The 14,677-nt window shown below is 56.1% G+C and overlaps 1 protein-coding gene across 2 annotated transcripts in view; it reads left to right on the forward strand.

Annotated features, from left to right (window-relative positions):
• RCC1L (RCC1 like) overlaps positions 1 to 14,677 on the forward strand; it is a 35,087-nt gene that overhangs the window by 19,569 nt on the left and 841 nt on the right. For both annotated transcript variants that reach the window (XM_043559871.1, XM_043559872.1), the window contains 4 exons: positions 1,109 to 1,290; positions 5,819 to 5,906; positions 6,760 to 6,933; positions 8,962 to 9,047. In XM_043559871.1, coding sequence (XP_043415806.1) covers positions 1,109 to 1,290; positions 5,819 to 5,906; positions 6,760 to 6,933; positions 8,962 to 9,047 — 530 coding nt within the window. The remainder of the gene's footprint in view (positions 1 to 1,108; positions 1,291 to 5,818; positions 5,907 to 6,759; positions 6,934 to 8,961; positions 9,048 to 14,677) is intronic.

Here is a 14,677-nt window from a genome sequence, read left to right on the forward strand (position 1 = left end):
TATATCATAATCCCCGGGTCTGAAACCCGGAGGCCGTCAATTGGTAGTTTGTTGGTTCAGTTTACTCTCTGACTCATAGGGGCATCCTTCCTTATGTGTTTAGTAAGTTTTGACTGTGGGCTCATATTTCATTGAATTGAATTGGTGGAAATTCTCAGGGCCTTAACTGGAGATGCTTTCCTCCAGAGAGGATTCGGATTTGCTTTTACCTGTTGCTAAAGGGTGCTGCCATTCTGATGCTGCTCTGGGTCCCTTTGCAGAAGCCTGGCTTATTTTTATTTTAAAAAATGTTTATTTTTGAGAGAGAGAGGAGGGGGGGACAAGTGGGTGAAGGACAGAGAGAGAGGGAGACACAGAATCCGAAGCAGGCTCCAGGCTCACAGGTGTCACCGCAGAGCCCAGAGCGGGGTTGGAACCCACACACCGTGAGATCATGACCTGAGCCGAAGTCGGACGCTCAGTGGACTGAACTACCCGGGCACCCCTGTGTTTTTGTTTTTGTTTTGTTTTTAAAAAATGTTTATTTACAGAAATAAACATTTCTGTTCATCCGCTGGTTTAAAGCGGGAGTCTGTGCTGTGCATTTTGCCTTGGTCTGCCCAGGGCTTAACGCCATCACAGTGCTGGCAGTGATATGCGTCCTGATATCCTCTGGCCAGCCCTGTCTTTTCCTCTGCCATGCCAGTTTGCCAGTTTCGGTTTGCTGTTATTTCGGGGGGCGATGTTGGGGGGTTGAGGTGGGATACCCTCTCGGAGACGTCCTTTATCTTCTCACAAGTCCAGCAGTACATTAGAGATTGCTGGTTGAGAATTCTTTGTGTGTGTTGTCATAGGGTCTTCTGGTCTCACTGTAGTGGTATTCTGTCTCACAGAGGTTTCTCGCATGAATCAGACTCCGTCTCAAGGGTTTTACGAATAAACAATGACTGTTACGTGTTTATCCTGCACTGAGTGAGCCCGGGGAAGGAGGTTGCAGACAGTGCAGAGGCAGATTCTCATTTCCGAGCTGATGTTTGTTAAGCGTTCAAAACTGTGCTTGGCGCGCAGTAAGTCTGCGAAAGTGTCCCAAGAGTCGGTAATCGAGAGTAACGCTTCCCCACTGTATTAGGTCTGGGTCACTACAATATCACCAGCGTACCCACCAAGTTGGGCGGAGACCTGGCCGGGGTGCACGTCGTCCAGCTTGCCACCTACGGTGACTGCTGCCTGGCCGTGTCTGCTGAGGGTGGCCTCTTCGGCTGGGGAAACTCCGAGTACCTGCAGCTGGCCTCTGTCACGGACTCCACGCAGGTATGCGGTCGCTTACGGCCGGGCTGGGGGATTTGGAGACGACGAAGCGTTAAGGGTGTTTATAAGAAGTTCTTCAGCAAAGGGTGGCCTTCAGGCTGTGAAGGCCTGGCCACCTGTAAGACCGCCTCTTCTTGGCCATCTCGTTGGAGTCCGGAAAGAAAGCATCGGTTCAAAGCCATCGTTACCAACCCTTTGATGCGATAGTCCTGGTCTAGAGCAGGCTGATAGGTGTGGCCGTGTACCCCATCTCACGAGGGGTACGAGGCTGTTCATGTCATTCCCATGGGGTCGCCCTGTGCTTTTTTATTGCAGTGTAACATGTGTGCCCCAGAAGGGTGCAGATCCTGAGTGTGCACCTGGATGAGGACGCCTGTGTCCCCCGCCCCCTCGCCGCAAGCAGTGGGACACTCATAGTACTTCAGAAGCCACTGCCCGTGGCCTCTCCGGTCACCGCGCCCTCCTCCTCACTGAAGGGAGTCACCCGCAGTCCGTACAGTACGGCAGGATTTTAAACGTTAAGGGAAATTGCAAATAAAAACCAAAAGTAGAGCTCCCTGCATGATTAATTTCTATGTATCTCTCACCCGTGTTGAACGATTACCAACTAATGGCCCATTTAAAAAGAAGAAAACAGATATAATTCACCATTTTCAAGTGTAGAATTTGGTGGGTTTTAGCGGAGTCCCAGGTTGTGCAGTGGGCTAATCCCAGAACAGTTTCATTACCTGCCGCACTCCCTCCCCCCCCCAAAAAAAAGCCCCATGCCCTAATGGCCAGTATTTGTTGCCATCTGCTCCTCTGCCCTGGATTATTCTGAGTAAATCCCAGGTCTGTGTATATATTTTAAGTTTACTTATTTATTTTTGAGAGCGAGTGCGGCAGAGGGAGACCGAGAATCCCAAGCAGGCTCTGCGCCGTCAGCCCAGAGCCCGAGGCGGGGCTCAAACTCCACAAACCATGAGATCGTGAACTGAGGCGAAACCAAGGGTTGGACGCTTAACCGACTGAGCCACCTAGGCTCAGGTCAGACATCATATTTTATCCATAAAAGTCTCCATACATATTTCTAAAAGATAAGGACTGGGGTGCCTGAGTGGCTTAGCCCGTTAAGCGTCTGACTCTCGATTTCGGCTCAGATCATGATCTCGAGGTCGTGAGGTCGAGTGCCGCGTCAGGCTCCATGCTGGGCGTGGATCCTGCTTGGGATTCTCTCTTTCCCTCTCTGCCTGTGCCTTACTGTCTATCTCTCAAAATAAATAAGTAAACTGAAAAAAAAAAAAGATAAGGACTATTTAAAAAACATACTTTATTCCTTAATATCACCAAATTGCTGACAAGGTACAGAGGGTTTTAAATGTATATTGATAAAGAGATCATCACAGAGAGAAACTAAAAGCCAGTGAAGAAGATGAGGAGAACGCGTTCCCTGGGGTCCGACACAGCGGCTAGAAGCAGTTGCAGGTTTGGTTCTGAGCTTCCTAGTAGCCAAAGCAGAGAAGAAAACGTACCCATGTAAATGATTCTTTGTTTCTATAAGACAAACAAATGCTGTTTTCGGGAAGAGTGTTGCACTTCCTGTTACCGGTGCTGAGAAAAATGGCTCCCGTGGCCTTCCTGTGGGGGACACGTCCGGTGTCGTGGCATTGTTATCGCTGCATATCAGCGATATGTTTAAACCCCAACTTAGTTTAAACCCCAGACTTAGGGGTTTAAAGCAACACACATTCATTACCTCACAGTTTCTGTGGGTCAGGAATCCACGGGTGGCTTAGCCGGGTCTTCTGGCCCTGGTCCCCCAAAGGCTGCAGGCATCGTAGGGTTCCGCGGGCGAAAGCCCCGCTTCCAGGACCACCCCGGTGCTTGTCGGCAGGATGCGGATCCTCGTGGGCTGTTGGACTGGGGCCCCAGTTGCTTGCTGGTGGCTAGCCAGCTACTAACTGTTGGCTAAAGCTCCCTTGGTCCCTGGCTTCTCCGTGTAGCAGCTCCCAACATGGCAGCTGCCTTCATCAGAGCAGGCAAAGGAGAGGGCGAGAGAGTGCCAGTGAGACAGAAGCCAGCGTTTCGTAATTTAGTCTTGGCAGTGGCCTCGCCTTGCTTTCCCCGGTACTCTGCTCGTCGGAAGCCAGTCGGGGGGTCCAGCCCCACACGAGGGCAGGGTTACACCCGGGTGTGCGTGGCGGGGGCGGGGGGCGCGGGTCTTGGAAGCAGCCCACCGCGGCCCCAACTCTAACCGTGGCCCGAGCCTCGTCCTGTCGGTGACGGCAGCGGGGTGTTCCCGGAGGCCCTGTGCTGGCGTGTTCCTCGGTGTGTGCCGAGTGCGTCGTGCCAGAGCACGGGCAGGGAGAGACCCTCTGACCGCCTCGCCTCGTCCAGGCAGGCGCTTTCTGGATCAGTGAGGCCGCCTGTTCCTTCTGAGTCAGCTGAGGGGCTGTCAGCCTCCAGCTGTCCGCATCTGAAAGTACCTCCGAAAAGATTCGTGGCCGCCACTGAAGCACTTCAGGTCTGTCTTTCCGGGGTTCGGCCTCGGTGGAGGCACCAACACCAAGTCCTGCTGGAGAGCTAAGTGGGCAGCACCTCATCCTCTAAACCCCTGACCCTCGTGTCGTGTCTGGCCCCCGATTAGTAGAGAAAACACGTGTTGTCAGATGGGAGTGCCGCCAGTTTCCCAGCGGAGCCCTTTACACTCCAGCCAGGCCCACCCCTTCTGTAGCAGGGGGCGGGGCTGGGGGAAGGCGCCTCCCGCCCTGGGCCCGGGTCCTGTCTCCTCCCGCCTTCTCAGGAGCTTTGCTCCATCTACTGGGCCTTCTTCCCCATAGCTTCAACCTCCCCTTCTCCACTGGTCCCTCCCCAGCCGTCCTTACACCTGACCCCCTGTGGCCTTTGTCTGTAGAAGCCCTGTGTGGGTTTCCTGGTGTCCACCCAGTCCTGCCCCCTCCCCCATCTCCACCCGCCCCCCGCCGTCTCCCCCTCCACTCTCCCATATCTACCCACCCCTGTCCCACCCCCACCCCTCCCCCATCTCTACCCACCCTGCCCCTTCCCCCATCTTTACTCCCCCCCACCCCCCACCCCTTATCTCCACCCACCCTTGCCTCCACTTCTAGGGCCAACTCTCAGAGCCACATTCACTTCTTGTCTCCCTCTCCTCACTCCTCAGTCCATTCCACTTGGCTTCCACCCTTCTCACTTGGCAGAGAGCCTCTCACTGGGCTACCAGGGCCTTCATGTTGCTCACATAATAGCCAAGACTCTGGAGAACATATCCCAGCCTTTATCCATCTTGACCTCGCAGCAGCATTTGACCCTGATCATGAGCTGTTGACTGTCTGTTAAAACACTCCTCCCTTGGGGCGCCTGGGTGGCGCAGTCAGTTAAGCGTCCGACTTCAGCCAGGTCACGAACTTGCGGTCCGTGAGTTCAAGCCCCGCGTCGGGCTCTGGGCTGATGGCTCAGAGCCTGGAGCCTGTTTCCGATTCTGTCTCCCTCTCTCTCTGTCCCTCCCCTGTTCATGCTCTGTCTCTCTGTCCCAAAAATAAATAAACGTTGAAAAAAAAAAGCCAAAACAAAACACTCCTCCCTGGGCCCCACTAATGACTCCTAAGTACCCTCCCGACTCCCTCGTCGTTTCTTCTTGGCCTCGTTTTCTGGTGCTCCTCCTGTGCCGGGCTTTACATGTTGGAGGTCCTTTCCTTGTGTCTGGTCCCTTCAGAGGTCTCACCCGCACCCGTGGCTGCAGTTACCGGCTGTGTGCCAGTGACTCCCCAGCTCACACGTTGGGCCCACACTGTTCTTCAGGGTCACGCATCTGTGAGCGTCACCTGCCATTTCCACTCGGCCGTCCCTGGGCGCTGTGAGTTGGGTACATCCACCAAAGAATGCAGGCACATCCCCCACATCCCCGTCCTCCACTGGCTCCCATGTCCCCTGACATTGCCTCTCTACCCAGAATGCTTGCTGGCTCCCCATTGTGCTCAGGATAGAGACCAGCTCCTTACTGTGGCCTACGGGCCTGCCGATCTGGCCTCCTTCCTCACCAGCTCATGCTCCGTATCCCCCCTCCCCCGTCTGCTCAGCCACTGCGACCTTGTTCAGACTCCCCGAAGGTGTCCTGTGCACGTGCCATCTCCACTCCTTGGGATGTCCTCTCTCCCCTTGCCTGGTTAGCTCTGCTCATCCTTCAGGTCACAGGATCAAATGAAGCCTTCCTGGTCCTTCCCTGACCGCTCCTACCCCCAAACTAGATCAGGTTCCCCGACGTTCAGAGACCCTGGACTCTCCTCAGCGCAGATTAATTTCATGTTAATTTTGACCGGCTTCTGCTTTCTCCACCAGACTCCGTTCTGAGAGAGGGCCCGAGTCTCCTGTTCCCTGTCGAATTCCCAGTGCCCAGTTAGATGTTTAGTTTATCCTGGACGTTCAGGAAATATTTGTAGATTGAATGAACAAACCGGGACTTCCGTGCTTTGTCCACAAGACGGAACATTCCCGAGTTTGCCTTCCTAACAGCGTGGTTCTTGCTCTGCTTCAGGTGAACGTGCCCCGGTGCTTGCCCTTCTCAGGAGTGGGCAGGGTGAAGCAGGCCGCGTGCGGTGGCACAGGCTGTGCGGTGTTAAATGGTGAGACCCTCCTATGGCCAGTGGGTTGGGCGGGAGAAGGGTCAGTGTCCGTTGGCGTCACAGCCACAGACCTTAGCCGGAGGGAGGGAGGGCAGCGTGGCCCTGGGAAGGTCCAGCTAGACTGGGCCCAGTTACTAGAGGGAGAGCTTGACTTGTTGGCAGGAGGTAATAGTCGTGATTCAGATGTGGACAGATCGACAGCGACAGGGCACAGTCACTCTGGCCCGTTACAGCAGACCTCCGGAGGGGCCGAGCTGTGTCTCCGGCTCCCGTAGCCTCGGCCAGAGACTCAGCCCTGCCTTCCCAGCGAGGCTGTGCCAGGAGACAAAGGCAGATAGGAGAAGGGCCGTAGGGTCTGGATACCGAGGCCTGTGCCCCTGGGATTAAGTGTCTAGGGTCGCTGATGAGCATTAAAAACTTCTATGACGAAAAGAATCATTTCTAAGACTTGCAGAAATCGGGCCACAGGTTCTTTGTGTACTTGGCTTGGTCTCCCGATCCGTTTGAAACGTAGAGTGTCAGTGTGGGGAAAACCATCCTTCTGGGCCTCCCCTGTGCTCATGGTGGGGCTTCTGCGTGATTGATGAACTGGGCCCATCCAGGTGACCCTCAAGATGTGGGAAATTTGTATCCTGAGGTGGGCTAGCCGGCTAGACATTCGCCACAAGCAAGAATTAGAAAGAGGAGAAAAGAAACATTATTTTAAGTATCTGTCCGTATGTTCTTGCCAAGCAAGGAGGGGGGAAAAGAATCCATGTGGACATAATGCGTCTTGGTGGTACAGTCCGAATTTCTAGCGAGGGCGGGCTGCACTTGATTTGCCTTACTGACCGTTGTTTGTGCTGTGATGCAGGAGAAGGACATGTTTTTGTCTGGGGCTACGGAATTCTCGGGAAAGGACCAAACCTCGTGGAGACTGCACTTCCAGAAATGATTCCACCCACCCTCTTTGGCCTGACGGAGTTCAACCCAGAAGTCCAAGTCTCCCTCATCCGATGCGGCCTCAGCCACTTTGCCGCCCTTACCAGTAAGTGACCGGGCCCGTGTGGCCCCAAAGACGGGCGGAGCTTAGCTGTCTCCCCAGGCAGTGGGGTGATGTTTCTGCGTGGATAATTAAAGAGAGCGGCTAATCCAGAGTTGCTGGGCTTGGGGACGTATGATGTGTACCTTCTCTTCATCCCAAAGTTGTGTTTTTGGTTCATTTGGTTTGTGGTCGGGTTAACGTTAAAGTGAGTTCTCTCAAGAGGATCCCAGGCGGTGGTGGGAGAGGGACCGTCGAGCGTGTTGGGGATGCCGGCGGAAACCGGCGGAGGTTTGGCGAGCCCACGGCGGGCAATTAGGAACCGGTCGTGTGGGGTGGCAAGAGGCAGATCTGTCGGCCCTCCTGTGGTTTTGTGGAGGTGAGTCTGCCCGAGTGCCCCGGAGGGCTGGCAGGAGCGTGACCGAGGGGAGGCGAGACGGGGTTTGCGCACAGGCTTGCCAGACTACGAGGCCGCGAAGCATCCGGTTCCTCTGTGGCCCTCTAGCTTTCGTGCTTCTCTTGAACCACAGCGACTGCTGGTTCACTTTGCCCACGTTAGTCAAATAGGAAGACTGAACTGAGTTTCGTGTTGTGATTCTCAAGCAGACTCGCGGTTTCTTTGCAATTAGAAGCCCTTTTTCTCGTTTCGCGGTTAGGAGTTGGCTGGTTTGTGTTCTTTTTTTCTTCAAGCATCTGGGCTGGGACGGTGAGTTTGGGTCGTCTTGAGTCACGTGAGTGTTTTGAAGCTCATTTTGCTTTTAGCAAGTAAGCATCGGTGTGGACGGATTCTGGAGGCAGTGCAGATGTGTCTCGCAGGATGTTTTCAGGCCTCTGCGTCTGTGTGCAGAGTCGCCTGCCCGGAAATCCATATGGAGTGTGAGCCTGGGGGCGGCTGTTTTCTGTTTGTGGTCGTGCCGTGTGGCCATTGTGGGTCTCCTTGAAGTGAATTCCCCGTCTAGATTTCCCCCAAGACCTGGCCACTCTCCATGTGGGGGTCACCGTCCCTAGCGGGGGGGGGGGGGGGGGGCGGGCATCGGAGTTTGGGTTTCTGCCCTGCCCCCGGGCCCAGCTGGGAGCCGGCGTTGGGTTTACCCTGAGGTCTGCTAACATATTGGGGGCCCAGACTGACTGGGTCTGTTGAACACATCGCATCTGAGGGCGGAGGACCAAGGAGGATGGTCGGATCAGGGGGATCTGCCAGCTCGGAACAAAAGGATTCTTTATTTAATCAGACCAGATTATTGTCGTCCCGGCTTCTCCGTGGCCTTTCTTCTAGTCCCCGTGACCAAAGCCTTTTCTCTGTGTCACAGAGCACCCCAAACTGGTGTGTACGGAAGTCTAAAGCGAGCGCTGGGCTCTGGGCGGTGCCCTGCTAGGGCTGGGGCTCCGTCGGGCAGGTTGGCATTCCCAGAGCTCCCGTCTGGGTTCTGTCTCCCGGCCGTCCTCCACGGCACCCTGTCTGTCCTCCTTCACGGCATGTTTTACAGTTTGTAAACCTGCATTTTTACAGTGAGTTCTGCTCATTTGTTTGTGTCTAGCTCCAGCCCCATGAGGACAGGGACTGTGTGTGTGTTCGGTCACTGCTGTGTCCCAGCTCCCAGCACACAGACGAAGACCTGGCCCAGAGAGGCTCTGGTCACTTTGTAGCTCTCGACCAGATGCTCCCGAGAGAGAGAGAAACCCAGGCAAGGAATACATCGCCCTACTCCTCACTCCGCCAGGGCATGACCGGGGATTGAGGGTGCTCAGCTTTTGAGATTTGAAGCGGGGTGTGCGTAAGAGTGGGCTTGTGGCCAGAGCCCCACGCGTGTGCCAGCCTCCCACGTGACGGACACGGCGCGGGTCTGGGCTTGGCCGTGTTCTGGTGGCGGTAAACTGTTCCCTTCAGAGGAAAGCGTGAACGCCTGGGAGAAATTGAGAGTTCACGTCGGGCCCTGTGGGTGCCTAGAAAGCCTGTTCTCATGACCCTTCCCCCTGTTGGAGACTTGCCCTTGGCCTGGCCCCAACCGAGCTACCGTTTTCCTTTCTTTGCAGACAGAGGAGAGCTGTTTGTGTGGGGCAAGAACATCCGAGGGTGCCTGGGCATCGGTCGCCTGGAAGACCAGTATTTCCCGTGGAGGGTAAGGCTGCATGGGTGGGCTCAGGCCACACCCACAGGAAGGGCCCCCCCCCGCCGCCGGGTGGTGGTGCGGGGACCCGCTCCCCACCGCCCTGTGGCTTCAGGGGAGGCCACGCTGTGGTGAGGAGCCCGAGCGGGTGCCTGGCTCCAGCTTCTCGCTGCCCTCGGCTCCGTCCTGGGGCCCGTCGAGTGAGCGGCCCACCCGGCCGAGGCTTCCGGTCCCACGGTGCCCTGGGAGAAGCCTCATGAGAGGCTGGCCGTGGGCACGCAGAGCGGGGAGACGACGCGCCAGTGCCTGGGAGAGAAGTGGGCGCAGGCCGGGCCCCCCCCCCCCCCCCCCCGCGAGGGGGAGATTCAAGACGAAGAAGGTGCTGTGCCAGGGGCCGTCCCCAGAGGCCTGTGCAGAGGAAAGTTTGACAGCGAATTCGGAGGAAAGCGGGCTGTTTCATAGTCAGACTGCCTTAACCACAGCCGGCAGAGTGAAAAAAATAAGTTTTTCTTAGGGGGAGGATGCAATTAGACAAAAAAGGCTCGTTTCAAAATTAAAGGGGAGAAAGGTTCTCTCTTAAATTGTAGTTTATCTCAGTGTTGTTTACTAAGTTCTCCTGAAAACCGAAAAAGCTGTTGGTATTTTTGAGAACAGCACAAACGTACGTGCTGCAAGAGGTATTATAAATATGAGACCCCCCCCCCCCCCCCCCATCTCTTATAACGGAGGCAGCCGCTGGCACTGGTTTCTTATGTTCCCTTCCGGAAACAGTCAGCAGGCTCTGCATAGAAAGCGTGTGCATATGCACGTGTGTGTGTGTGCGTGCACGGCTTAAAGTATTTTCTGTGAACGTTGGATTTTAATCATGTGAGGGGCGCCCGGGTGGCTCAGTCAGCTGAGCGTCCGACTCTTGATTTCAGCTCAGGTCATGATCCCAGGGTCATGGGATCGAGCCCCATGTCGGGCTCCACAGTGGGTGTGGAACCTGCTTAAGATTCTCTCTCTCTGCCCCTCTTCTGCTCATGCTTTCTCTCTCTCAAAAATAAGCATTTTTTAAAAATTAAAAAAAAATACATTTTGAAATTGTGTAAAGCATTTTTTGAAACGACATGTAAAAATGCAAAAGCAATTTCTAACTTAGGTCAAATAATGAGGATTTGCCCATCCAAACCCCCCTGCAAAACGTTTGGAGGCACTTGAGCATTTTAGGGGCTCTTTCCCTTGGCTGCCCGCCGTCCTGGCCCCCTGTGACCTTGGCAGGCCCTGACCCCTTTATAAAAACCATGTATGCAGTCTCTAAGAACACAGGGCAGGATTGAGGCTTGATGTTGGTTGGGAACAAATGGTTGTGCACCAGAGCTGTCTGCAGGCTGCCCACTGCTCACGCGCCTGTTCGCCTGAGCCTGGGATTCCCGTGACGTGGGAGGAGTGGACAGCCGGTTGTGGCCAGTGGGTGGCAGGCCAGGTGATGCGAGCATCGATAAGGTAGAGGCCCCGCTTGCCTTCACTCCGAGGGGAAGCTGGGGACGCGGTAGAGCAGCTGGGTGTTGGATGAATGACCGGCGTGACTCCCCACCTGCCCTCCTGTCCTCCGCATCGGAGTGATGGTCAGCCACGAGATGAGACTGCAAATCTGATCGCCGTACCAGCGAAAAATGGCTGGGCTCTGGCATCCGTTGGGGAGCTGGAATCGGCAGGCTTCCGGGGCCTGGGGCCACCTGCTGTTCAGACCGGAGCCGCCTCCGCGGACTCCCTACTCAGCAAGTGGGGCACCCGTGTGGTTGGGGAGGGGACGCCCCGGGCTGTCCCCCTCATGGCTGCCAGACCGTCGTCCTCCCCTGGCACGTGTTCCGAGCCCTGCGTGTTTGCAGGTTCGGGGGGGCCGGCGAAGGAGAGCACTGTGGAGGGTGGTGCTGGGGGCCTGGCCCCTCCCGTGCTCTGTGTCGGGCTGGGCTCTGGGGAGGGCCGTGGCAGGAGCCAGGTTTGGGGTCAGCGGGGCTGGATTCCTTCAAGATCAGATCAGCCTCTTATTGGCAGTCGGACCTCACTCTAGTCTGTTCAGTTGCACTCGCTTTTTTTTTTTTTTTTAATGTTTATTTATTTTTTTTTTAATTTTTTTTTTTTCAACGTTTATTTATTTTTGGGACAGAGAGAGACAGAGCATGAACAGGGGAGGGGCAGAGAGAGAGGGAGACACAGAATCGGAAACAGGCTCCAGGCTCTGAGCCATCAGCCCAGAGCCCGACGCGGGGCTCGAACTCCCGGACCGCGAGATCGTGACCTGGCTGAAGTCGGACGCTTAACCGACTGCGCCACCCAGGCGCCCCTAATGTTTATTTATTTTTGAGAGAGAGTGTGTGTGTGTGTGTGAGGAAAGGGCAGAGAGGAGAGACAGAGAATCCCAAGCAGGCTCTGTACAGTCAGCCAGGCACCCCAGCATTCACTGTCTTTTAAATTACAGGCGACTTTTATTTTAAAAACTGTGTTTTCTTACTAATCTTCGGGGGTGGGGGGGGGACTGTTCTATCATTTTAAAAGTATTCCAAGAAGGTGGGGGCGTCTGGGTGCCTCCGTCGGTTAAGCGTCCGACTCTTGATTTCAGCTCAGGTCATGATCTCATGGTTCGTGAGATCGAGCCCCGCATCGGGCTCTGTGTCGACAGCACGGAGCCTGCTTGGGATTCTCTGTCTCCCTCTCTCTCTGCCCCTCCCCTGCTCGTGCTCTCTCTTTCAAAATAAATAAACATATTAAAAAAAAAATAAAAGCATTCCAAGAAGGGAGGAAAACCAGTAAAGCCTTATTTGTAGCTCCTACAATGGCACTGAGTCTGTTGCTGTTAGGCTCCCAGAGCCTGGCCTCCGACAGTGCGAAGGCCCAGGGAGTGACTGCAGAGCCACCCGATTCAAAACCCTCTCCTCCGGAAGCTTTCCAGGAGGTTTTCCTGCCGCCCACTGACACTCAGAGCTCAGGGAGGGTCAGTGACGTCTTCAGGGCCGCTCATCCAGGAAGCAGCAGGGCCCGGATTCAGACTCCGATGTGTCTGACTTGGAGACGGTGGTCTCTTCTCCGTGCCGCCCTCTGGGAGGGCCCGGGGCTGGCGCTGGAGGTCCCCGGCGGTGGGGAGAGGCGGGGTCCAGGTCTTTACGGGACCCTCTGACCTGTATGGCGGCACCGTGGGCGTGGGAACAGGCCACTGGGGCACGCGCCCCACCCACCCGGCAGTGTGGCCTTCCGGGCCAGCGTCGCTGCCTGCCTGGGGGGACAGCTCTCCGGCGTGCTGGGCACCTTGCTGTTCTCCCTCGGCCTCAGGACCCCCTGAAGCCCCCCCACCCCCCACCAGCCTGCAGCCGGGCTCACTGACTTCAGGGGTCAAGGGGGCTGCCCCGTCTCATGGCCACTCAGAAGCAGGGGCTGCGACCCGAACTTGGGGCTCTGTGTGCAGGCAGTGCCGCCCCTCGCCCTGTGCCCCTCGGGTCAGGACCGGGTTGGGTTGGGGCTGGCAGATGGGCCCTGGGCCCCAGGACGGTGTCTGGGGGAGCTGACCTCTTGGTGCCACAAACGACCTGGCAGACGCAGCCAAGTCGGGCAGCAGCCGGGAGCCCAGCTCCGTGTTCCCTCTGAGTCCCCTGCCTTTGTCCCGTGGATGTTTGTCTTACCACCTTGTCGTGAAGAGGAATGTTCCTGAAGGATTCTGCTCAAACCTTTAAGAGTCCTTCAGGTCAGATGTAGGTTCAGTTTTTGGAACTGTTTCCCTTTGCAGTAATTCTGTCGTGAGCATAAAGTGATTTAGACTAGGAACTTCAACCTCGTTGAAGACACGGAACACACGGCCGGGGGCAATCTCCTCTCGGACGCTGTTCAGAGACCGTGAGAGACTGAGCCCCCACGTGCCAGGGGGAGCGGGAACCACAGGAACCCCGCTGCTCCCCAGAAGGCAGAAGGGGCTCAGAGGCCAGCCCTAGCCCCGACCAGCCTCCGAGCCGGTAGACCAGGGCCAGGTGGTTTACTCTGCTCGGGGGCCCTAATGGCCAGAGCGCTCGGGGAGCAAGAACACAGGTGCTTGCGTGCCGCAGCCTGGGGACACATTAGTGCCGAGGGCGGCACCCTCCCCGGGAAAGGTCAACAAAATGCGCTCTAATGGCCCAGGAAGGTTGCTAGGAGTTCGTCTGGGCCCAGTCACCCCAGAGGCAACCTGTTTTCTTCTGCCTCTGTGGCCAGCCTGGCCCGCTTTCTGCACCCCTGTGCCTTTGCGATGAGCCGGGGGCGCTGCTCGGTGTGCTCAGTGATTTCTATGATGGGTGTCGCCGAAGACGTTTGTTTGGGGAGGGAGGGGCAGGTAGCAGGACTCAGTCACTCACATCCATTTGCCTGCCGGCCAGGAGCCCCTAATGGACTTGTCACCCCACACGGAAGGCAGCAGGCTCCGCTGCCTCTGGGCTTTTAGGCCGGGCCATCTGGGGGAGCCCTTTCCTCCTCTTATGCTCAGTAAACTCCACAGGCTGCTACGGACCCCCTTTCCAGCTGTCACGCTGCCTGGCGGAGCGCTTGCCACCAGGGGAGGGTGGCAGCATTTGGATCGGGTCGGAGGCAGCAGCGTCCTGTCTGGAAGGCCATGGAATCAGTTAAAAATCCAGTTCCGAGGGAAGGTGGGAATAAAGGGGCAGATGCTGACAGGGTGGGACTGAGACATATTTAGGGGCGCCTGGGAGGCTCAGTCGGTGAAGCATCCGACTCTTGATTTCGGCTCAGGTCGTGATCTCACGGTTTGTGAGTTCGAGCCCCGCGTCAGGCTCTTTGCTGACAGTGTGGAGCCTGCTTGGGATCCTCTCACTCCCTCTCTCTCTGCCCCTCTCCCACGTGCACATGCTCTCTCTCTCTCTCTCTCACCCTCCCTCCCTCTCAAAATAAATGAACATTTGATAAACTTCCAAAAGGTATTTAATACCAGGGTGCCTGGCTGGCTCAGTAGGAAGAGCGTGCAACTCTTGAGTTTAGGGTTGTGAGTTCAACCCCCACACTGGGCGTAGCGATTACTTAAAAATAAAATCGGGGGAAAAAAAGGTATCTAATGCCTTTTCGTTCTTTTTCACTGAATGTCATTCTATGGGGGAGCCAGAGAGTGGCTCACCTCTTGAAAATAATGATAATAACATTGTCACAGGAGGAAGAAAAGCGCCCTGCCTCTGGAGAACGGGCTCGGCTATGGGGACGTGCCAGTCCTTGAGTTGTGGGCCCACCCGGAGCTGGTTGGGGTGGTCACTTCCAAGGCCTGTAGAACAATGAGAGTCATTTTGTTTTATTTTAAAAATTCTTTCTAAGTGTATTTATCCTGAGAGAGACCAACACAGTACAAGCACGGGAGGGGCAGAGAGAGAGAGAGAGAGAGAGAGAGAGAGAGAGGATCCCAAGCAGGCTCCACGCTGTCAGCACAGAGCCCGACGCGGGGCTCGAGCTCACGAACCGCGAGATCATGACCTGAGCCGAAATCCTGAGTCGGGCGCTTACCCGACTGAGCCGCCCAGGCGCCCCCAGTGAGAGGTCTTTTGAAGGCGAGCAGGCCAGAGCCTCCACAGCAGCCTGATGTCACCTCGCCGGTTGGACTGCGTGCGGTGAAGCGTCAGCGCAGGTGGGCGGTGCCGATG

This window comes from Prionailurus bengalensis, chromosome E3 (genome assembly GCF_016509475.1).
Source record: "Prionailurus bengalensis isolate Pbe53 chromosome E3, Fcat_Pben_1.1_paternal_pri, whole genome shotgun sequence".
Classification (NCBI taxonomy): Eukaryota; Metazoa; Chordata; class Mammalia; order Carnivora; family Felidae; genus Prionailurus; species Prionailurus bengalensis.